Below are 23485 nucleotides of genomic sequence, written 5' to 3'. Positions count from 1 at the left end.
AAAAAGATTTTTTTTAACACTTCCTTCCACAATTTCAACTAAACAATGTAGTTAGGACATTTTGGAAATTATTCACATACCCCAAATTTCCACATTATCGCAAAATCCACAAGAGCTCTTAAATCTTTTACCTCTTCCTTCCACATCACCATTTCAAGCCCATCTAACATCAATAATTAGGACACCTTTGTTGTGTTATTTGGGTACTCAATGACGAGACTTAATTGTATGTCGAACTTTTACTGTAACTTGTTCTCACATTACATCAGTACTGTTGTTCAATGTTCAGAGCCACACTACGCGATAGCATATCACTCGGTCTAGAGCAGTTAACTAGTTCCTTACATATCACAGCCTCTTAAAACTGTTTGTCACGTAGATGGACCTAAGAGGCCTCCGGAGAGGACAAACTCCTTGACTGAAAACAACGCCCAAGGAAGACCAAAGGTACAATAAATGTACCTCAGCTCCGCCTCATGCAGTATGTATTTGTACTTATAGTCTCTCATGTTGGACTTGCTAAGTCCACGTTCCGATCTGCGTTTTAGCTACAGAAAGAAGAAACAAAGCTGAGATATTGAATTGTAGATTAGCGCCCCTTGGTAAACGTCTCACGTTTTTATAGTAATAGGAAATCATCATGAGTTGGGAAGTTATTTCATTGAAACAACTTGACGCAGGTCCTTTGGCACAAATTACACCAAGCCCACCATTTTGAATTAAATGCATCCCCAAGTTTTGAGCTAGTATCATGCTAACTGTATAGACTCATGATGTAGCTTCCTAACCACTAAAACGTGTGAATTGTTTTCAGTTTTCAATAATTGTTCCAACACAACAATCAAAAACCATCATAGAAATTTTACTTTGCAGGGCAAAAACGTGTTGTTTTTTTAACTTAAATGGTCTTGCCTATCAAGCCACGCGCATCCCTTCTTTGCAGGATGAGCAAAATTGATGCCTCTTCAAAAATATGGTCACATGACCAACTTCTATGGTTTTCTAAATAACAGGGGTGGTGATACAGTACTTGCCCTTGGCACAAATTACCCCACTCTCCCCTAAACATTACAAGAACAGGGGTGTACGAATTCCACTGTGGATACTTTTTTCCCTGGCAAGTCCAAAGGGCCTCTCCCTTGGTGGCCTCATCTTGGAATTCCTTCAAAGAACAAAGATGACACAAACCACTCAAATCAAGAGTTATCCAAGTTTATTAATATTATTTTTTTAACTAATATAAATCCCACAGAATATGCTCCTGGTGCCTTTGAAGGGTGAGTGATGACCGCATGTATACCTGCTTTTGATTCATTAAGTACTGCATTTCATCACTCCATTCAAAATAATATTTTTTTTTTAATTTACTGTACTGTATTTCATAGTCAGAGTGGAAATACATGGCCTCAGCAAGCTGTGATAATCGCAACTAATCCTGCCTTTTCTCTTTCTCTTGTGCAAGTCTATGCCAGTGAACACTTTTGTGTTTCATCTTTTCCCAATGCTGATGCTCGACTACAGACACTGAGTGACAGGAGGGGGGCGGTAAACACTATATCTATCCATCTAGCTAGTTATCCGTGATATGACCACCTGCACATGTACCGACAAGCCCTGCTCCTGGATGAGGGCTGTGTGACATTCTTCTCGTGTGAATTGGATGCGACTAGTGTGTTGCCAGCTGTGGGGCGTTAAGGGCGTGTGCTGAGAAAATACTGTGTGCAAGTGTGTTTATGTGTGTGTACTAATACAGCAGCTGATCTGTTCAACACAGTTGTCCCTAGTTAGGAATGTCTAGGAATGCTTTATTTAAAAAAAAAAAAAAAAGAAAAAAAAAAAAAGACATCTTTCACTAACAATCCACATCCTCTAAACAAACTAATCAATACGATGATTGGTAAAAGTGAACTCTGCCATGTTGTGGAGGCTGACATTCTAGTCTAGTAAAGCGAGGCATCGCGGCTTTACTAGAGCAGCTCTCCTCGCCTTTAAGCCCGTGGTACATGTGCAAACAAATGCATTTTGCAAGGAAACATGCGGGGGAGGGGAGGGGGAGGATGACACTTGAGGGAACGATCCGAAAGCTACATAAAAGCTTTATAAATACATAAACTCTTAATTAATGGAGAAGAAGTGAAAGCCGGCACTGTCAAGATGTTCCTAGTAGTAGAGCTGCGCAGGTATATTCATTGCCTTCTTTGGTTGACTGCAGTACTCAGGAGGAAATGATGAATATGGAAACAAAGGTGGTTGTTAGAAAGAGACACAGTTGGTGGGTTGGATGGGGAGGGGGGGGGCTGGGGGGATACAAATCAAACAGCATCAACTCTCAGCAGACAACTGCGCCTCAATGTCCACTCTGCAGATGGGGCACTTCTTGTTGGTGAGCAGCCACTGGTCCACACACAGCTGGTGGAAGAGGTGCATGCACGGCAGGCGCCTGCCAGACAAACATCAGGGCAAAATTAAACAGTTATAAGTCCTAAAAAGAAAACCTCAGGCTTTTTTGGGCAGATTTGAACATGTTGTAATTTTTGCAGTATGCCTTTGTTGCCTTCTCCATTCCTTCCTATTATGGCGCACCTGCAGAATGGGATGTGGTGGCGCCTTATTGGCTGCTAAACCTGCCCTCTGCAGATTGGACTGCAACGCTCATTCAACTTATCATATAGACGGATAACTAAATAAAAACTACATGTATAAAATTAAAGCTAACCCCATCTCCACTTACTAACATCACACACGCCACCGAGTAGGAAAAATGAGACAATGCCATCTTATGATTGTAATACCAAAGCTGGGCACTCTGCAAAAAAATCTTGCTTCCGTTTATCGTCTACCCTTCCGGCGTCCGTCTATCTGCCTTTTTGTCCGGCCGGGTAAAATACTAATCGCCTATAGGCCTATGATTTTAAACGGGCTTCCGTTAGCATTTCCGACTACCAACTTCGACAAACTACTACTCGCGCAACCCTACTTTGTAGATTCTCAGTCATCCAGATCACGTAAACCAAAAAGGTTGAATGGAGGAAACTGGAGTCTCCTTATTTGGTGAATTAAAAAATGATTCAGGTGATTAAGCTATTAGGCTAATAATGCAAACCTTATTTTGCCACCAGAGGGAAAGCCTTAAAAATATATATATCGCACGAGTGTGAAAAGGTGGCCCGGCGGGGCCTTAATTTGAGACACTCTTGGGTTTCCTGCGGCTCCCTTCGTGGTTGCGAAAGTGAACAAAGTACCTGACGTCCTCCCCCTCCTCTAGTATGGACAGACAGATGGTGCATTTCTCCTCCGTGTCTTCGTCCGCCCCCTCGTCTTCATCCTGCTTGCCATGCAGCTTTCTCTACAGGTGACAAACATTTGGAGACATCAAAAGCCATGGGCAAACAATCACACTGTGTTGAAAACAAACATTGAAAATGCTCACCTAAAGACACTGCTATACATATTTAACTGTATGCAAACATTTTATTGAAAGAGTTATCTATTCTTATTTGGGGACAGAGAGAATGGTCCTTTTGTCCTGGAAAAAAAAACAAGGCCCCTCCCCCAAGACTACAGCTAACACTTGTTTCCAAATTGATTGGTTCATTATTTCTCACCGATTCAGGGGTTGCGTGCATATTTTTCCCAATAGAGGCCCAAGCTTCGGGGGTTAACTGTTGGTCAATGTCTCTCTCCAACACCTTCTGTATTGGGTGGCAGGGTGTTAGATGGCTCGTTTAGTTACACCTAGGGAAAGCCTTCCCCAACAAGATCTGCATTCACAGCTAAAAGACACTACAGCACTTTGCTACACGTGAGTACAAAAGACCACTCTGTCCCAGAACACATGGTAACAGCCAAGCAGAACCACACAAAAGTATCTGGACAATACACACCATCATGTTCAATATGCTGCTATGGGCAGCCAAAAGCGCTCACCTTTTTGTATTTGTGTGGGTAAGTGCACCTCTCTATGGTTCCCTGAGAGGCTCCTCGGTTCACAGTCCCCAGTCTTTCCTCTAAATGCAGCAGGTCCTGCGTGGGACACAACAACCAGACGCTCAACGCTCCGTATTGCGCAATGGCACTCTTAAAGTTGCCTGGTTTACAAATACAGGCAACAATGTGCTCTATGTAATAAATCTAAGATTGTTTATTGTAATACAGATTCATGTATTGCTTGTGTTTGCTACAAAAGACACGGATAAGAGAATGAGAGGACTTTGAATATTAAATCGCAATATTGAGGCGTAATCGCTGTTAAGCTGCATGGCTGAGTCGTAGCAATTGGCGACTAGCGGATGAGAATGTGCTTATTGTACCTTTGTTCCCTTGCCGTTTGCTCAATAAAGCAACTGAAAGCCCATTTGTTACCTTGGGTTGCTGATTGCAGATGTGCTTTCTGTTGTTGTATAAAGTACAACTACCTCCTGGGCGTTAAGATCAGGGTATGTCATTAATATTTGTGGCCATGTGAAGCCCTTTGAGACGTTGCTGTGATTAAGGGCGATATAAATAAACTCAATGAATGCTAGTTTGGTAGCCTGCCTATGCCGTTTCACATTACAAGTTAGCGTTAAGCTAGCAAACTTTTGTTACATGAAATGATACGGTCCTTGTGTGGAGTTTTCTCCAGGCACTCCGGCTTCCTCCCACGTTCGACAAACATGCATGTTGCGATTTATTTAACACTCTTCAAATGTTAATGGTCGATTGGTTGTTTGTCTCTTGGTGCCCTGTGACTGACTGGCAACCAGTTTAGGGTGTAGCGATAGAAAAAGGATGGTTAATTTGCTGCATAGATGAGTAACATATTTCTTTTTTATTCCAAGGGAAAATGCGTGTTCGTATTGATTAAATGATCAACAGTAAGTCTTTACTGTCACGAGGCTGCTTTCACGTTGACATAACTCCGCATGTGAATCACGGGGTTGACTTGTGCATTTGAATGTCAGGAGGTTTTATCTCTGAGCATCGGGCATGAAGACAGGTATTTTTAAAAACATGCCTTGTGGCCTTTGTCCACATGCGCAGTGTTTTAGGGCAACGTCTGAAGAATCTCAGGCTAGGGTGGAGATGTTATCAACGCAGAAAATATTCAAGTTTACTGGTATCCAGATTTTCTGCCTTGACGGGAGCCATTTTTTTTCTATTAATCAAACAAGGCGGTTATGTTTAGAATTATTGGGGGGGTGCAATACTTTTACAGTAAACTTCAACCGGGAGTTGTTGTGTATCATGCATTCGACTGTACAGTTGTGTGAGGCTGAATTAAAAGGGAGGTCTTCAACGCAAACATTTTTTTTTCAAGAATATGTTCTATGCAAGCCCACTAGTTGAAACAGGGCATTCTGATAAATATTGTATTTGTGGAATAAGTGTTAATCCACTCGTTTTGCAGCCATCTCTGGGGGCGGCCATTTTGTCTTCTGTTGACTGAAAATGACATCACAACGGCTCACAACGACCAATCACGGCTCAGATTAAGAAAACAGGTCAGCTGTGATTGGTCATTGTGAGTAGTTTTCAGTCGACAGAAGACAAAATGGCCGCCCCCAGAGATGGCTAAAAACGAGTGCATTTTGCTGCTTAACATATATTTCACAAACGCAAACTTAATCAGAATGTCATGTTTCAACTAGTGGGCCTGCTGGGAACATATTCTTGAAAAATTATGTTTGGGTTGACTTCCGCTTTAATAAGTATGTGTAAATCTTTTCACATGCAAATACATCTTACAGGAGGAGCAAATATACAGCTTGAACCACACACACGCTTTGCTTCTTTTTGGAGAACTGTTTGCTATCTGACAAACTGCACAGAACGTTACTAAAAGACATGGTATCGTTTTTTTGACGGTGATGTATCGCTGTACTTTTCTAATACCAATATAACATGCAACCCTAGTACAGACAGCGCTAGTCGACTAAACTGAACTGAAGTGTCCTTACAAAAGTCCACAACTGGGTTGTTATGCGTAGACGATGCAATCAGTGCACACTCACCTCATAGGTTCTTCCAAAGCCAGTCATCCTAGATGAGATGTAGCGAATGTGCGGGTAGGTGACTTCAGATATACCAGTGTGCTGATGGGAAGAAAAACGCACGCATGTTACTTTAAGATATTACAAAATAACAGTTTTTCTCCCCTGTTTAAGATGTTGAGTGAAAAGAGCATTTCAATACAAGGGGTTTACTAAGGAGTTTCGTGTCAAAGGCAGCAACATAAATCCAATTTATAAATCGACAGGTGCTGGATTATATGTGAAAAAAATAGTAAATGTGACGGCAACTGAGCATGCATAAATAGGGATCCTACAAGTAAAGGTAAATTCAATTCAAGACTTTTTCCAGACTTTTTTCATTCCATTTGAAATTAAATTCAAGACTTCCCAATGTCGCATGCTGTCCAAAAACTGCTCGAGTCCATAAGTGATATGCATCTGCTCTTAACTCATTCAACTGCCAGACATTTTCCTGCCCTCTTTTCCCCTAACCTTTAAAAAAAAGTCGAAAAAAATATATATAAATAGGTTCCTGGGATTGAATGGCTGGACTCTGAAAAGACAAATGAATTCGTCAATGGCAGTGAATTAGTCAAGAGTCCGAACTAAAATCACATCACTCTTGTTGGTTCTGCTCTCGGAATTGTGTGACGTTTCCACTAAAGTCATTTGGCATATTATTTTTTCAAAGAATGTCCATTTATTTTTAGATCTGAGAATATCTGCACTCATTAAATCATCACTTTAAAGGGGAAGTCAACCGAAAAAATGTCTTTACAATTATATGTTCTATGCACCTCAATTAGTCTAAACACTGTATTCTAATTAATGCTGCCTTAGTGGAATACGAATTAAGCAGAGATGGCTAAAAACGGGTGGAGTTTGCTGCTTAATTCATATTCCACAAACAAATTCTTAATCAGAAAGCTGTGTTTAGACTAGTGGGGCTGGATAGAACATACTGTAAATCATATTTTGGGGTTGACTTCCCCATGAAGGGAAGAACCCTGGTAAATATTTCGCGCACTTTCGAACCTCATATACCGGTATCACCATCCACAGAGGACCCCGGTATGTTAAGTATGCCACTGTGATGAATTAATATTATACAAACGTAAGGTAAGACAAATGTTCCGTCTGAATCACTTTTTTCCCATTAAATCGGAGGATGCTCACTGTGCTGAACTTTTACTATAGAAAATCAGCAGATGCTTGGAGGCGTCCAAAAGAAGAAAAAAAAATGACATCAGGAAACAGTCGACTGTATTTGTGCCGAGACTTTTCCTCAAGGCTTCTTGAATAGCTATGCATTTGAAATGCCTGATGAGCTTTTATTAATTGCTTATGCATAATTCATGATCTTCGCCACACCATCCTTGAAATGAGCGACGTTAGAAACAAAAAAAAAAAAAAAAACATCATTGATCTAAGACCCAATTCAATTAAAAGTGAGTGGTATTTATGCAAATGTATGCTGATGTGTTACCATGAAGGGGATGGGGAAGTGATGCAGTCTGGAGGTGGGGTGGTAGTGGTGCAGGTGGGAGTGCAGGTGCCCCGAAGGGTACGACGCCACGGTCACTCCGGCCTCAATGCCGAGCTCCCTGTTGACAAACACATTTGCCACCATTTAGTAATATCCCCTTAGATTAGTCGTGAACGGAAAAGCGTGGAGAGACCGACACAAACCATGCGGTTCTCTGCTCTGGCTGGCGAGGGTGGGAAGACATCGTCTGCGGCACGTGGATGTGGTGCCCGTGGCCGTAGTTGGGGTGCATTCTGTGAGGGTGAGGAGGAGGACGCTCGTGCGCTCGTCTGCAATGAACGAGTCATACAGGATTGATCATCGAATTACGATTCAAAGGCTTTACCCTCCTATGCATTAATAAGTAATCGGTGCAATTAAGTTTTAGCTGAGCTGAGCTCGCTGTGCTTCGTGACGCCACACAGAAGTAGATCACAATAATACACACTAAGATGATCTACTGTATACACTGAGGTAGACAAGCCATTTTGATCAAAGGCGACGTGATTTTTAAAATGGACAGTTGGGCCAAGTCATGTGTGGAAAAGCTTTAAAAAAACAAAAAAAAAAAGAAATAGTTGAAAAGCTCACATTTTAATAATCCAATCAATTCATTTTTGTGCTCTCATGAAGGTCGCTGGTGATCTGGAGCCTATCCCAGCTGACAGTAAGTACACTGTGGACTGGTTGCCAGCCAATCAAATATTTTTTTTCCATTTGATTATATTGAATGTATCAAGAATTTATAAAGTAATGCATATTAGAAATATTATTTTACAACTTTGTATCTTATTATTTTCAACAAATAAAGTAAGCCCTTGAAATAAATGGATAAAAAAGTAAAGTAAGCAAAACAGCAAAGTAATTTTACCCCCATTATTTTTCTTGTCAGCTTTTATAGATTGTTCGAAAGCCCACAACGTTTAGATATTTGTAGTTACGAACGTTTAATGCAATGGAGTTTTTTTTTCTCTGTGTTTGAAATATCGTACTGTATTTGAATGTACCTCGTGTTTCGTGCCGAAAGCGAATCACATGAGTGTTACTCCTGTTATGATCCTCTCTGTTTTATAAATGAACCAGAAAGGTGGAGTATATGACAAACGATAAGACAAATATACTAGTACAAGCATCTACTATGGCACGCGTGACCTGAGTGATCCGTTCGCTTTTACACGCACAATAAATATGCTTGCGTGTTTTAAACTAGAAATCGCTTGATAGAGACCCAACTGGACGTATACATTTTGTGTTTTACAACAATACTAACAGTATTAATAATTCCACTTGTACTTGGATCAAATGCATAAGCACACACTACGGCGCCAAAATGCAAAATGGGTGCATATAGTGCACGTGCGTCAGTGGATGTGGGCGATCGAGGAAGCCGCCTAAAATATACACTTTTCACACACTGTCCTTTTTAAAATGCCAATATAAATATCCAGACTTGGATATTTATTTATTTAGATAAAAAGGATTTAACCGGCTGACGTGCGTCACCGACGGGCTTCTGCGGACGAACTGTGCATTGGCCCAGTCTTCCAATCTGAGTTAGAGCGCCTTGGTGTTTTTTTTTTTGTGTTTGTTTTGTACAGGTATCTGGGAATTATGGTATCGTGACATTTTTGCCGTCTAAAATTCACAGTACGATACTGGTACTTGGTGCAGCACCATATGCAAGTGTTAAAAACATGCTATGTATACCACACACAATAGTTGTTTTAAATGTGATGAAAGACAGCGGTACTAACGTGGGGTGCTGCATCATTCTGCGCCTCTGGACTTCCATCCTCTGCAACATTTCATGTTGATGTAGCCGCTGAACTGACCCTAGTGGTGGCATATGGTGCGGCAGGGTCTGGTGCTCCGCGGGCAGGTGCTGCGCCAGCGGGGCACTCGAACCGGAGAGGTGGTGGGCGGTTAGAGGGGGGGCGCTAGGCACGGTGTGGCCTGACGGGTGGGATGGCAGCGGCGGATGAAAGGAGTGGACGTTGTGGGGAAGGACATAATCGCCTTGTGGAGGGGGCTGAGGTGTAAGTTGGGGGTTCCCGTGGGAATGAGGGCAGGCAGTGGAGGGCTGATGATGCAATGAGCGTGCCAGAGAGCCATCTGTGAAGAAAATATGGAAAAAAAATGTAAGCAAATCTAGATTGTGTTTGCAGGTCATATTTTTCCAACCTAAGTTGACCATCGAACTATGAATACGAAGAGGAGCATTTGATAAAGTTCATACTTACATGAGGGGTGTATGTAATGTCTGCATGGCTGCTGTAACTGGGTTTGAGGCTGGGCCACCATGCCAGAGCTGAACGAGTCCACCGTAGCTGGCTGGCTGGGACCGGGGGTGGCCTGGGAAACGTACGCAGGAGGCCGTGAGGTGGAGCCAGGACAGCAGGGGTCAAAGGCTGATGTGCTGCCATGGAAACTAGCCCCGCTGCTTCGAACACTACTGTTGCTCAGGTCCACTGGTAGAGTTTGCTGTGACAAGAAAGGGGGGGATGAACTTCAATTCATTCCTCATTTACTGTATATTTTATAACTGTCTATTAGAGGCCGCAAAATGCATTGGTGTAATTACAGTGCAAACCTGGAATGTCTCTTGAGGCTCAACATGATAAATTCATATTTCTGTGTATCAATATCATATCCTACAGAAGTGCTTCTCAATTAATAAGAACATCATAGAAAAATCCAGTTATTTCAGACGTTCAATTAAAAAAAAAGTCTCTTTATATTAGGTAGGAATGTAGAATGTAGAAATTCGGCCTTCTAAAAAGTATTTTGTGTTCAACTAATAAGATAAGATAAGAAGGCCTTTATTGATCCCACAGTGGGGAAATTTTCAGTGTTACAGCAGCAAAGATATAGGTAACACAGGGACGGTGGCATAATGTAGCCATTAATGTATAACATTAACGGCAAAAACAATAATATGTATAATAAAGAGTTTGCACTCTACGGGAAGAAAAAAAATATTGTTAAAGCAATTTATAGGTATATTAATCAGATTTGTTCTACTCAGCGGTGACCAAAGTTTTGAAACTAGCGAAACTACAGGATTAAATGGGGAAGGTGAGTGTGAAAGACCCTCGTCAAGATAAGCGGTTCAGATAATGGATGGATGCATGGTTGAGTATAATCGAATAAACGCTCAAACAGCTTTCCAGTTACTGTTTGATTTATTCAATATCCATCTTAACTCATTCAGTGCCATGGACATATATGTCTTGACATATAAATGTCTTTGGGATTGAATGAGTTAATCAACTCAACTCATTCACTGCCAGGGAGATGCTTATTTGTCTTTTCACATTCCAGCCATTCAATCTCAGGAATTTATTTCTATATTTTTAAATATATTTCAAATGTTAGGGTAAAAGAGGGTCTGGAAATGTCTTTTGTTTCAAATATGGAGGAGTATCTCAGTGAGTAATTTAATAGCAAGACATAAATCCATATCCCTAGCCTGGAACTGATTCGGGCTTGGCAAGACTGACGTCGGTCGAAATAACATTTGTAAGATGTGCCGAAAAACGGTCGCAACAATTAGCAAGAAGCGCAATTCGCCAACACCTATGTTTCACGAAGAACTTTGCAACTCCAGCATGACTCACGCCAAAGAAAAGTAAATCCTCACCAATACACTCATGAAACCCTCGCCAAGTTGAGACATCAATAACGCCATCACCTACATTTACTTTACGCAAGTGGCTAAAAGTCTGCCGGATGTTCGATATTCGTCTGTTCTTATATGCTAGTGCTCCGCCTAATGGCTACATCAGCGATCACATGTGTAGTATGTGGAGCAACATTTCGCAAACTGTATGTCAAAGGTTCGCAGCTGAATTTGTTGTCACTTCAAATGTAAATCGCCGCTGTCCTGTAAAAAAAACACTTATGTCCATGTTTGTCATTTTTTAATTTTTCATGTTAACGGAAACCAGTTCAGGGTGTACCCTGCCTGCTGCCCAATGACGGCAGGGATAGGCTCCAGCACCCCTGCGACCCCTGTGAGGATAAGCGGTTAGGGTAATGGATGGATGGATGTTAACGGAATGATCGTAATGCGGAATCTCCATTAACAGTATGTACTGGGGGCTGAGGGGTAATAAAACATTCCAAGTAGAGCGCTGATTGGACATCAATGATATTGAGTAAATGCTCAAACGTTTTTTCTTAGTCAGACAGATTACTACTATTCTCACTACTATCTTAGCATGGAATCCAGTATTACCTGGTCGTGGTAATGGGCCGCAGCGTTGTTGCCGCCACCGCTATTGCTACTCCCGCCGCTCACTCCGGCGCAAGGTGCAGGCAACGCACTGGGCCTTTCCACAGCGCAGCTGGGCTCTTGGAAAGGCAGGGTGCCCGGGGGCTGCGGCGTGGGATGGTGGACATGAAGGACAAAATGATGCGCGTTGCCGTGACCGTGCTGGGAGCCGTTGGGCTGCGAGGACGAGGCCTGCATGCAGCTCGAATGGGAGTGGCTGAGGGACAGATGACCGGGCGAGGGCCTTCCGCACGGCGAGTGCTGCTGACAGCACGACGGCAGCCTGGGCATGGCCGTGCCTGCGGTTTCTCCCGCTGAACCTGACAAGCCTGGTCGGCTGTCATCTGGTGAGAAGGAGACAAAGGCATATGGTCTCAATGGCCTTTGCTGGATAAATAAAGGTTACATCAATAAAGCATCTGGTTGTCTTACCCTCTGTGGCTGTTCGAGTCGAGCCACTCGGCCTCGGTGCGTGCATACTGTCCGGTATTGAGCCTGGGCAGCTAGTGGACGGGCCTGCGGCATCATTGAGCTCTGAGGTAGAGGCATGCTGGGAAGATGACGACGAGGACGACCTGACTGTTTGAGGGTGAATGCTGCCAGAGGTTGTTGGCACAACTGAAAGGTCTAAAGACAAAGACAGATTCAAGAGCAGATATAATATACAGCATACAGAAAATATAGTCCCGACCCTCGTGTGACCAAAACTAGGGATATCCCGATCACTTTTTTTGCACCCGAGACAAAACCCAAGTCACTTGATTTTGAATGTCTGCCGACACAAAGTCCTGATCCAATACCTTTTCAATGCAATGCGATGAAGAAGAAAAGGAAGACCATGTCCAAATTGTCTCAATAAAAAAAATTAGAATTTTTTTTTTAAATGATTTGAATAAAGGTATCCCAAGATGATACATCCTCATATGGCTGGAAATCAGCAGTGGTTCATACCAAGTAAAGAATTAAAATGTTATTCTTGTCTTTAGAAATGAAGAACATTTAAAAATGCAGTCTTTTTCAGCTGATACCAATCATCTGAATATCATGTGATTGAGACAACCCTAAAACTAGAGATAGACCGATATCGTTTTTTTCAGGGCCGATACCGATGACAATTATTAGCAGTCAAGGGGGCCGATAACTGATATTTGTAGCCTATATTCATTTGTAGTAAAAATGAAAATATTTCTGTACAAATGCTTTTAAGCATGTTTATTAAACAGCTTTTCATATTTTCAGCATGTTAAATTTGTTTTGCTTTTTATCTTGAGAGATAGACGTCTGTGTTTTCAAATTCTAACGAAAAGTGCAGCAGCATGTCTTAGAAAATTAAATGAAAACTTCAACAAATAAATAGCTCCTTGAGGTTTCCTACATTGGAGTTTCCCAAAATGTCAGTATACTTGAAATGTTAATGTTTACTTAACTTTGTTTAAAACAAAAGGTGCATGGAGTTCCCAGGGACAGCTTAGAAGGTTAAGTGGAAAAAAAAAATCTAATAATAATAATAGTAATTCCCTGAGGTTTACCCAATCTTAAAATTATCTCTTATCAGCTGGCAGATTTTTTTAAAAAGGCTGATGGCGATATTCGACAAAATGTCAAAAATCGGCGCCAATAGTGTGTCAATCTCTACCTAAAACACTTGTATCTCAAATAATCTTTCTTCACTGAAATGCTAATTCTATTAATTTGTTCCAGCCACCCCTAAAATATTACCAAAAAAACTTGACATGTTTTTTGATGACAAAAATAGAATTTGACAGGACTGTACTTACTGTACTGAATAAAAGTATACGGTAATAACAAATGGAATGTAAGAATTCAACAGTTTGCAATCATGATTAAGTCATTGTGCAGCTCCTAGTGGTGTGTATACCTTGGCCACCAGGGGGAAGTATAACACTTGTAATACACAAAGCCTCATTTCACAACTAGGTGACTATTTAATCTGCAGTATTTTTTGTTAAAGAATATATCTAGTAATATTGCCTGTCTACATGTGTTGCTGCACTGTTTGTGTTGTAATAGCGCTTTGCCGCCACATACTGTACTGCTACTCTGCTTCTGCTAAACTTATATTAACAAAAATAAATAAAAATAAACTAACAAATGAACTGTTATTATCATTGTCTATTCTAATGTAAGATCAAAGACATAAATCAGGTTGGTATACATGCACATTTTGCCTCATTTATGAAAGACGATGCTATAAAGAAATCTGATAACTGAATATACACTTCCATGTGTTCACAGTCATAAAAGTAAACCTCTGTGTGTGTACACGTGTGCGTGAATGTGAGAGAAAAATGAGTGCGTGCGTGTTGGTCAGCAGATGCTTAACAGCCGAGGAGAAGACAGAGTCTCATTAGCATTCTGGTGTGTGCATGCCATCTACTTTACTTATTCACAAATTAATCTCCGTCACATTCTCAGCTCAAAGAGTCCTGTCTGCACTCTCAAAAGTGAACATTCACACATGTTTCAGATACGGATAAAAATCCATATCCAAGTCATTAATAAAAATCAATAAAAGCTGAGGAAAGTTCAAGATTCCAGTTTAGCAGAGGGCTAAAAGTGCGAACTCAACATGCTAGAAAATGTCTGTCTCTAACTGTCTTTACAGTTTTGCGCCAAACTGAGTGCGTTTTTATATAGTGCCTTTATAGTGCCTTTCTACCTTTCAAGTGCTTTCATAATGTGCCTCAGTCACCCTTTCACACTATGGTAATGGTGTGAGGTGCCGTGGGAATACGTAACGAGCTGCATTAGCTTTCTCAAAAAACTCATTCTACTCGTCTGCTTAGTGGTAGCTGGGCTTCTACGGCAGATCTGGATGTAGAGGAGCAACATGGAGATGGTTTCCTTACCATCTTCATCGACGGTTAGGTCCACCACCTCCCCAGAATTCTGACGCAGCGGCTGGATGACGGTGGACAGTCGGTGACGTCCTCGGGGCTCCTGGAGACGGGTCTGAGCGCAGCTGTTAGCCCATATCCTACCGAGACCACCCAATGAGCGCGACCTATAAACACAAAGACATAATGGTGCTTACACATTGCCAAACAGAGGCGCGCCATTATTTCCATGGCAATGTTTGCTTTGGTGTACAATGAGACAAGAACACAGCAGTTGAAAATTGAATGCCAACGTCACTAAATATTGGGAAATTCTAGGGTTGTGCTTTTCACGTCCTTGTTTGTTGCTGGCATTATGACAGTATTTTTCAAACTTTTTTGAGTCAAGGCACATTTATTTCATTGAAAAAAATCCCACACCACCAGCTGAAATTGTGACATTTATTTTAACAATATAAGTGTTAATATTGTTTACATAAGCATTCTTTATATTGAAGAATGACGTTATATTATAACGTCTTGAATAGGAATTAAATAAAGTATTTTATAATGTTTCGTATTGATACTTACTTGGTGTGAAACATGGGCCTGTTTGGATAATGTGTCACTAATTCGCTTGTCTCTAAAAAAAGACAATTAGCTACCTGCTGCCGCTGCTACCTGCTGGTATGGAAGAGTACTACAATGTAGTCAAGACATGATTGCGCTGCCAGGCGCTAGACCGCACAGGCACACAAATTAGATCATTTCCCACGGCACACCTGACAATATCTCGCGGCACACTGACACTTAGCCACGATCATGGGGATATTAAGTAGTACTAAATATTATCCAACAAATTCTATTAAATGGAAATCAGGTTCTGCCTTTGATCAAATGATCATGCCAAATCAGTCAAAAACTAGGGCTATTTTTTTCTTTTTAGACTGTCATCACAAATATCCAAATTCATGTCAACTTATTAACAGGTATACAACTCTTTATCCAGAGGTGGATAGAGTACATGACTCTAGTAAAAAGTAGTATTCAAAATAACAACTTGGGTGAAACTAAGTACGAGGGTTATAATAATTTGGGAATTTTCATTATAGCTACTTTTTATATTTTGCTTTGAGTTTTGTTTTTTAAATTTATTTTTTAATTTGTTTTCAGAGCAGGTCTGTTAGTTTTTTCCCCACTGAAAATGCTTTGTTTTAGTGTAGGTTTTATTTGTTCTGGTATTATTATTATTATTATTTTTTTTTTTTAAATGTAATTTCTTGTGTGTAAGATTAAAAGAACTTCAAGTACTGCGGAGTAAAAATTCAACAAAAATAGTTTTGGGAAACATTTTAAAAACAACCAACCATTTTAGAAACTAATTGTTATTTGCAGCCCTACTTTCACATCAAGTTCTCAGAGTCTGGATTGAGTGTGTGTAGGGAATAGCTGCATTTCCCCTCACAGGGAGGAGGGGAGAGCAAGTCAGAGGAGAGCTACAGCAGGAGCCTGTACGGGAGTGTCGTAAAGTGGGATGCCATGGAGATTCGTGGTTGGGGAATATCATTACACCTCTCATGAGAGCTTTCATAACCTACAGAGGTGTACCGGGAAATTGTTAATGCCAAATTGCAACTATACTGCTTTGGACATGACTGGCCTACTAAATAAGCATGTGAATAATAATGAATGGCGTAATGCATGCCGTGTTTATTGTGACATGGACACACGTCTGTATTTACTTAATTTCATACATAGAAAACAAACGGAAAAGACAATCCTTTTCAAATTTCTGAACTTCACTTTTATAGGCAAACGCACACAAACACGAAAGGTCAAAATTGTGCGAGTGGTGTGCAGAAGAAAACGCTGTAATTGGCCAGGCTCCCCAGCTCCTCCTAGGGCAGAGTAAAATCCACAAGGGAAGGGTCCTTAATTAAGTAGACTCAGGATTATTTTGTAAATATCTGTTTGGCACCATACGTCCCTGAGGATTGGGACGGGGGGGGGGGGGGGGCGGCAGGCTGGAGGACAACATTTAACTGTAAATATGAGTACTAGTGGAATGGTGGTAGCTCAGCAAAGCCTATATGGCCTTGAAATTAACTCGCTAAAAAGAGTGATTCGCTTTTTTCCCTCTTTTTTGTCTTTATGGTGCCACCACAGAAGGGGAACAGAGTTGGCAAGTACGAAAAAAATGATGGAACTTTGTGGCAAACCAGTATGGCTTCTCTGTTACGAGATTCTGTTGGTGTTGGAATACAATTTGGGTCAACACTTTGAAATCAAACACCAAGCCCAAAAACACTAACCTCAGAGCAACAAAACAAAGAACATCCAAGAAGGATAATGATAGGGCATAATGTCATCAAATTTCATCAAGATAATTGCAACCGTTTTATTAAATGCCACAAGACTTCTCATCTTTTACATATGCCCTTGAGCAGATTGGTTTAGGTAGAACTAGGGGTGGGCGATATGACGATATTAGATCGTTAAGCGGTTGAACGTGTTCACGATCTCATAAAGCCGAAAGATCGTTTGATCGTTTATATGGCACATTCTAAACAGTTTAGCTCTATGGCGGCCAAAGCAGCTGACGTGTACACTCGACCAACCAATCACAGCACGCACAGTGCACGGTACGTGACAGTCCCCGCCTCCTTGTTTGTTTGTATAGCGGGGAAAGTCACCACGAAGCAGAGTTGGTCCCAAAAAGAAACTCCACATCCACAGTGTCGATTTGGTTTGGCTTTTCCTCGGAGGAGAAAGCGCAAACCAGTTATTTGCAAAGTTTGCAGAGACTCGGTTTGGACGTCAGCGCCGACAGACAAAGCAAATGGAGATCAGACACATGGTAGCCAGAGGCAGCCGCTAGCTCCAAGCTAACGCAACTCACGGTTACAGTCATTTAACAAAAGCGCTCCATATGAAAAACAAGCAAGCAGTGAAAAGAGGTAACTGAGGCAGTGACTTATTACCTTGCTGAAGACATGATTCCCATTAAAACAGTGGAAAACGAGGGCTTTAAAAGACTCTTCAAAGTACTAGACCTGCGTTGCGAGCTGTTTTTCATGTTTACATTATGTTACCTTTTATGTTTACATTCACTGCACATTTTGATAAAAAATGTCACTATTCAAATTAAAACCTGTTCAGAAAGCTTCGCTGACTTAAAATGTCATTTTTTTTCTTTTAGAGTTTTACACGCATTATAAATATGTTTTATATGTTTAACATGAGGAAAATGGTCAGAAATGTGCAAATTTGTCGTAAAAAAAAAAAAAAAAAACAATGTAAAAAAAAAAAAAGAATCATGATAAAATCGTGATTCTATTTTTTAAAGATCGTCATATGATATTTTTGCCAGATCGCCCACCTCTAGTTAGAACACAAAAAATGTGACAAAAAGGTTTGTCAAAATATATACACAATTTGTTTTGATAATACATGCTCTTTGAGAATCCACATTTCTTGATCTATTACAATGGAAGCAACCAAAAATTCAAATGCGTCCTTCCAATTTAATACCTCGAGTATATACAGTACCATGTTTTTTTTTCACCAAACACATTTTGAAATAGCTCTTAGTAACACTGCTTTGCTGATATTTACTGTAGACTTGTACATTCAATGATTAGTTCCTAGAAGAGGCAATGTTATGAACAACACATTAAGACAGCAAACACGGTTAACAAGTGTTCTTATAATGGTAATAATGGTTTTCCCTCATTTTAAATTAGAACATCACTCTGTAACCTTTCACAAAAAACAATTCTATACTATACTTCTGTGTCCAATTCTAGAATTAAATAAATTAGTTCCTGAATGAAACCATTAAATACAATAAAGCCAACATTGTGTTTTTAGAGTCACAGTCAAGCTGACAAACAATTTTGTGACAACATGCATGTCCTGAGCTCAACTTTAGCATGAGAACGGGGGCCGATCAAGTGTGTTTATTATTGATTCATATCGAGTATGCCGTTTGCTGTAACCCACTGCGATCTGGGCGGGACATCACTCGAAAGCATCCCACTGTGTACTGCTGAAACACTGGAATGTTCTCTTCATGCATTGCTTTGCCTGGGAGCAGCAGCAACAAAACAGCCAGCAGACTGAACAACATGTATTCACAGGAAAGAGGTGCTCCCTGGGAAAAAAAAAAAAAAAAAGTAGGCCCGTCCCAGACAATTGGGATATTATGTCGTGGCGTTATCAGCAATAAGCGTGGGAAAAATCCAATAATTGACTCCGCATTTTCACCAAATAAAAATGGCTTGCGAGTTAACAGAAACAAATGTGAGAATTCACCATGACGTCAGACGTTCATCCGGGGGGCAAAAGCTGAAGCGTTCTCTAATGCCACCACTAGTAATCACCACCTTCCATGTCATTTGAACAAGTCAGAGAGATCGAGAAAACAGCTAAATGGCTTGAATGAATGATTGGTGTTACGGCAAGAGTCATTCACAAGGCGAGGTGTCGCTGATTCTACTAGATTGAATGTGTGATGTGTCAGTCAAAAAGAAGATGCTAAGGAATGTAAAGTGCTTTGAAGGGAGGACCGTCGCCAGCAGTTAGTTGGCCTTCAACAGGAAAGATGATTCAAAGGCCCAGGAGGTTGGTTTGTCGTCATTTCAAAGCTGGACTTGGAAAGATTTGGAGCAACAGACTTTTCAGCGACCTATGAACAAATCAGCTTACAAAAAGCCTCTCAGTACGCATTGTGTTAAGAGTACCTTGGTGACTTATGAAAGAAAACAGACAGACGTGATGGAACCGGCACCTAAGCTGCACATAGGCTGCTCATTTCTTGCTCTTTTAAGTCAGCCATGGAAAGGCCAATCGTTTTGTGATATTGTGAGAGGTTAAAGTGGGCCTAAGTTGAGATGTCCACGGTTGGTCCCCAATATTTTGATATAATTAGCAACGTATTTACAATGATCTTAAATGGACAAATTGTGATCGATCCCTGGCGTGACTCCCACCAGGGCATGGAGGGAGGAGAGGGGGCGTGGCCATATCCATTATTTCTAGGGGGCGTTTTTCAAATCGTTATTTATTGACTGATTTCTCCAAAACAAATTTATTAAACAGAAAATGCAAGCTATTATCATTTTGCTGATAAAAACACATACATAAATTGAGCTTATTATTGAAAGATGGATGGATAGGGTGATCCCGACAGGGTGACCCCTTTAAAAATAAAACGTTGACTACCTGAAACCATCTCCAACTGTGACGATCTCCACCTCACTGTCTGTCGAGGTGACGTTGATCTCCTCGCTGGCAGGGACAGCTGGTGCCGGAGCTGGAGTAGCCTCAATCACCACCACGTCTTCATCCAGAGCACCTGTGCACATGGACAGGAACATGACATGCATGTGAATGAAATGACAGCTTTGGGCATCAGTTCATTTGGTTTCAAACACATTGTTAAAAGTGGCTCAAGAAATCCTTTTCCAAGGTCATGCATTTACTTTGACATTTTAAGGAAGACGACTGACCAGTTTTTTGTGTCAATAATACAGAACTAACTCCATCTAAAACAGAAACATTAAGCGAGTCACCATGAGAAAGAACATGTTGTTAACATATAAGTCACATTATTAGGTGTTCAGATTGACTGTTTAGGTTCAGATTGGCTAATTTGGTATAGTCACTTTAAACTAGTGGCCTTGCATAGAACCTATTCTTGAAAAAAATATATTTCTGGGTTGACTTCCTCTTTAAAAATCCCTTTATTTCCTTCCTATCACGTTAACTTCTTTTCAGCTTCTGAAAAAACAAAACAAACATATAGATACAAGCGATTGTAAATGCTAAATTGATGAAGTTGGTCTTGTCCTGTCTGGTTATATGCAGGAACAAAAGTAAAGCTTTTACAGTCATATGTACTACTAGAGAATCATGGTAGCAGTTTGCTTTGCGCTGCAGGGGTGTTTTTGTGTAGGATAGTGAGCGACTTGCCATGCAAATGGAGTTTAGGATTCCCAAATGGAATTTCTATTCCGATTGTCCCCCGAGCACTGCTGCTTAGCAGCACCCTCTGCAACTAACTGAGACTCTGGTGAGGCATTCATGTGATTACAAAAACAACAGACTACAAGGTAACTTCCGCACATAGGTTTGGTCAAGAAATGAAAACAATGTAATCATGAATTATTACTGCAAGCGAGTAACGCATAATGACGTGTCAATGGAAAAGGAACTCAAAAGTACTTTCTGAAATAAATAAGAACTTGGTTTAGTACCGCTATATGGATTCATTCATCATCTATTGCATGTCTCCTGACTAAGGCCATGGGTAAGGACAGCCTGATACAATCCACTGAATTGGTATCGAGTTCTTGCCAGCCCTGGTCACAGGTTGGCTAAAAACACTGCTTTCTTCCTCGTGGAAGAAACATTCACAGTCGGGTGGTGCCTTTTTAAGTGCGTTATTATGTTAGACGTGCCACCTGCAACATAGTCACCCATCTACATGTAGCAATGTTGGCACACAACTTTGGGATTTATCCACGTGCCTTTCCCCATCTGCAATTTTAACAGGAAAGCCCAAATGTTCCCAAACAGGAGACCGCCGTGCACGGGGGGATCTTCGGGCTCTGGCTTGTTTGCGTATGCCATAATAATGCCATTTATCCATGCATTTATGATTTATACCAGCTTTTGGCATACTGGCTCCTCATTTGTGTCCCCACTCTCCAACGCGTGCAACACTCAATAGCGTCCATGTGAAAACTCACCTATTTGCGCGTAAACCCACGCTAATAATAACTGATCAGAAGCAGTACGTTTTTTTTTTTCCTTGTCAGTGAAATCGGCGTCCACAAGAGGGCAGACTATGCCTGTGAGAACAATACTGCAGGGAGGCAATGCACATGAAAAAGAGCACTCCAGTGTTGCACAGGCGTAGGAGGCAGTCATGCTTTTTAAAAGAACCCAACACAACACGTAGGCCGGTACTTAACCCGGTTTGGGACGATTAGAGGGACGGACGAAAACCTTCCTACGTCCTCGCTTAGTCCGTCCATTTTAAAAGAGTTATCGTCCTCTGTCCGACCATCCACAAAATGGGTGTCTGTCCGGGATGGAACGGACGGACCGTTCCGTCTCGTCCCAGGGATGGAATGACCACCTCTGGTTAGAAGCAAACGTTTCTAATCCAACCGGAACTTGTCGACACGATTAAGGAATGGAGGTTTTGAGCGTCAATTCGACCTCTACTGTTCTTCGCCTCGGTTTTTGAAAAATTAATTTCCCCCCGAAAATTTTGGACTTATACTCTGGAGCAACTCTTGGTTTTTTTCTTTATGATGCACTTTTTGACTGGTGAAACCTTTACTCGGGAGTGATTTATAATAGGGTACTGGTAATTATACATAAACTGAAGCACTATGCTAGTGAGAGGAAATGACGGATAGAATTCATGAAAAATTGGTATACCTAACCAAGGAGGGACATGTCTGTTTAGAAAATGCTTCAATAAAAGCAAACCATTGTGCCACCACATCATATTTTGAATTCCCCTTTGATACTCTTGACTAGACAGGCTCTTAATTAGATCATTTAAAATCATACTGCAACCAAAAAAAACAAAAACATTCTTTGTTATGTGACGGGGTAATGCGCTAACGTGTTCGAGACAATGACTAATTCATCCCTAACTGTGCAGTGAAGTCCAAAATGAACCACATCAGCACTCTAAATTGTGATTCAAAACTGCTTTTAAAGCAAGTTGTACAACCTGTAATGGCTTCTTCAACTGTTGATCAGCATTACGTCACATTGCATCACTTCAATTGAAATGTATTAGTTCATGCAAGACTGCACTTCATTTTGGCAACACTACAGATTGTGATGCCTGCAAGCACCATTACAGTTCTTTATAACAAAGCACAAAACTGTAACATCAATGGAAGTGTCAGGTTGATGCAATGCATATTACACTACACAAAAACACCGCACCACCTGTTCAATTAGAATTTGAATTCTTGGCAGAGAAGCTTTGCAAAAATAGAGTGGACACAGAAAGTCGGGATGTTCGATACCACTGTTTTTCAGACTGATACCTGTACGAGTACTCAATTCTTGAGAATCAGGTGTGTTATAGTAGGGAGCGATCCCAAACAGGCAGGATATGGCTCTCGAGGAACCGGAGTTCTCTACCCCTGTCCTAAAGGCTGCAGAGACCAAGGACAGGCCGGATGTGGCCCGCCGGCCCTTCTTTGCCCAGATGTGCTGTTAATCTTTACTTTCATGCATGAGGTCGGTGGGTCAGGAAACAAAGATTAGGTGATCATGTGAGAACAACACCAAAATGTTTGCGCGCACCCCCTGTTCATAATGAACAAATGCAATATTAATCAGAACACTGTTTGCGCCAGAACTACGGCTGCGATCAAATATTTTGCTAGTCAAATATCCGACTGAATTTTTGAATTGCATAATCGGGTATTTGGATAAAAATTACATTTCTTTGTCGCTTGGTTAAAGATACAGAAGACAAAAAACACCATTTTTATCTATTTTAATAATAAATAGCCAACTGGTTTTCATTTTTAGAGAATCAACATTTTATCCTTAAATTTAAACTATTTATAGCTGTACACTATTTTCCTCTCTAGAAACATGAGTGAGATTTAGATAAATCTCTCCCAATCCATCTTGGTCTACGAGACGAAGTGACATCAGAACCAGAGTAGAGATTTTGCCAGCCTACACAGCACATGTGAGTAAGTCTGCCGGGTTTGTTAAGAAGTGATCAGTTGGAACGGCAACTGTGTCAGGCTATCAGCATCCAAGTGTGCAGAGTCATTAACGTCTACTGGCTTTGAAAAATGATCCGAGC

The 23485-nt window shown here is 41.0% G+C and overlaps 1 protein-coding gene across 3 annotated transcripts in view; it reads right to left on the bottom strand.

Annotated features, from left to right (window-relative positions):
• Window positions 1-1196: 1196 nt before the first annotated feature.
• rnf111 (ring finger protein 111) overlaps window positions 1197-23485 on the bottom strand; it is a 30883-nt gene continuing 8594 nt past the window's right edge. The window contains exons 3-15 of one of the 3 annotated variants that reach the window (XM_086026190.1): window positions 19852-19984; window positions 14662-14816; window positions 12224-12418; window positions 11756-12135; window positions 9759-9999; window positions 9273-9630; window positions 7683-7808; window positions 7480-7597; window positions 5994-6074; window positions 3928-4023; window positions 3606-3692; window positions 3243-3346; window positions 1197-2440 (exon numbers count right to left, since the gene is read on the bottom strand). In XM_086026190.1, coding sequence (XP_085882316.1) covers window positions 2323-2440; window positions 3243-3346; window positions 3606-3692; window positions 3928-4023; window positions 5994-6074; window positions 7480-7597; window positions 7683-7808; window positions 9273-9630; window positions 9759-9999; window positions 11756-12135; window positions 12224-12418; window positions 14662-14816; window positions 19852-19984 — 2192 coding nt within the window. In that variant the 3' untranslated portion in view covers window positions 1197-2322. The remainder of the gene's footprint in view (window positions 2441-3242; window positions 3347-3605; window positions 3693-3927; window positions 4024-5993; window positions 6075-7479; window positions 7598-7682; window positions 7809-9272; window positions 9631-9758; window positions 10000-11755; window positions 12136-12223; window positions 12419-14661; window positions 14817-19851; window positions 19985-23485) is intronic. The other 2 variants (XM_086026191.1, XM_086026192.1) reach the window with 2 other exon arrangements.

This window comes from Filicampus tigris, chromosome 3, assembly GCF_054856515.1.
Source record: "Filicampus tigris isolate MCC_2025a chromosome 3, RoL_Ftig_1.0, whole genome shotgun sequence".
Taxonomy (NCBI): domain Eukaryota; kingdom Metazoa; phylum Chordata; class Actinopteri; order Syngnathiformes; family Syngnathidae; genus Filicampus; species Filicampus tigris.
The sequence above is the reverse complement of the archived record's forward strand: the minus strand, read 5'-3'. Positions and strand labels throughout refer to the sequence as shown.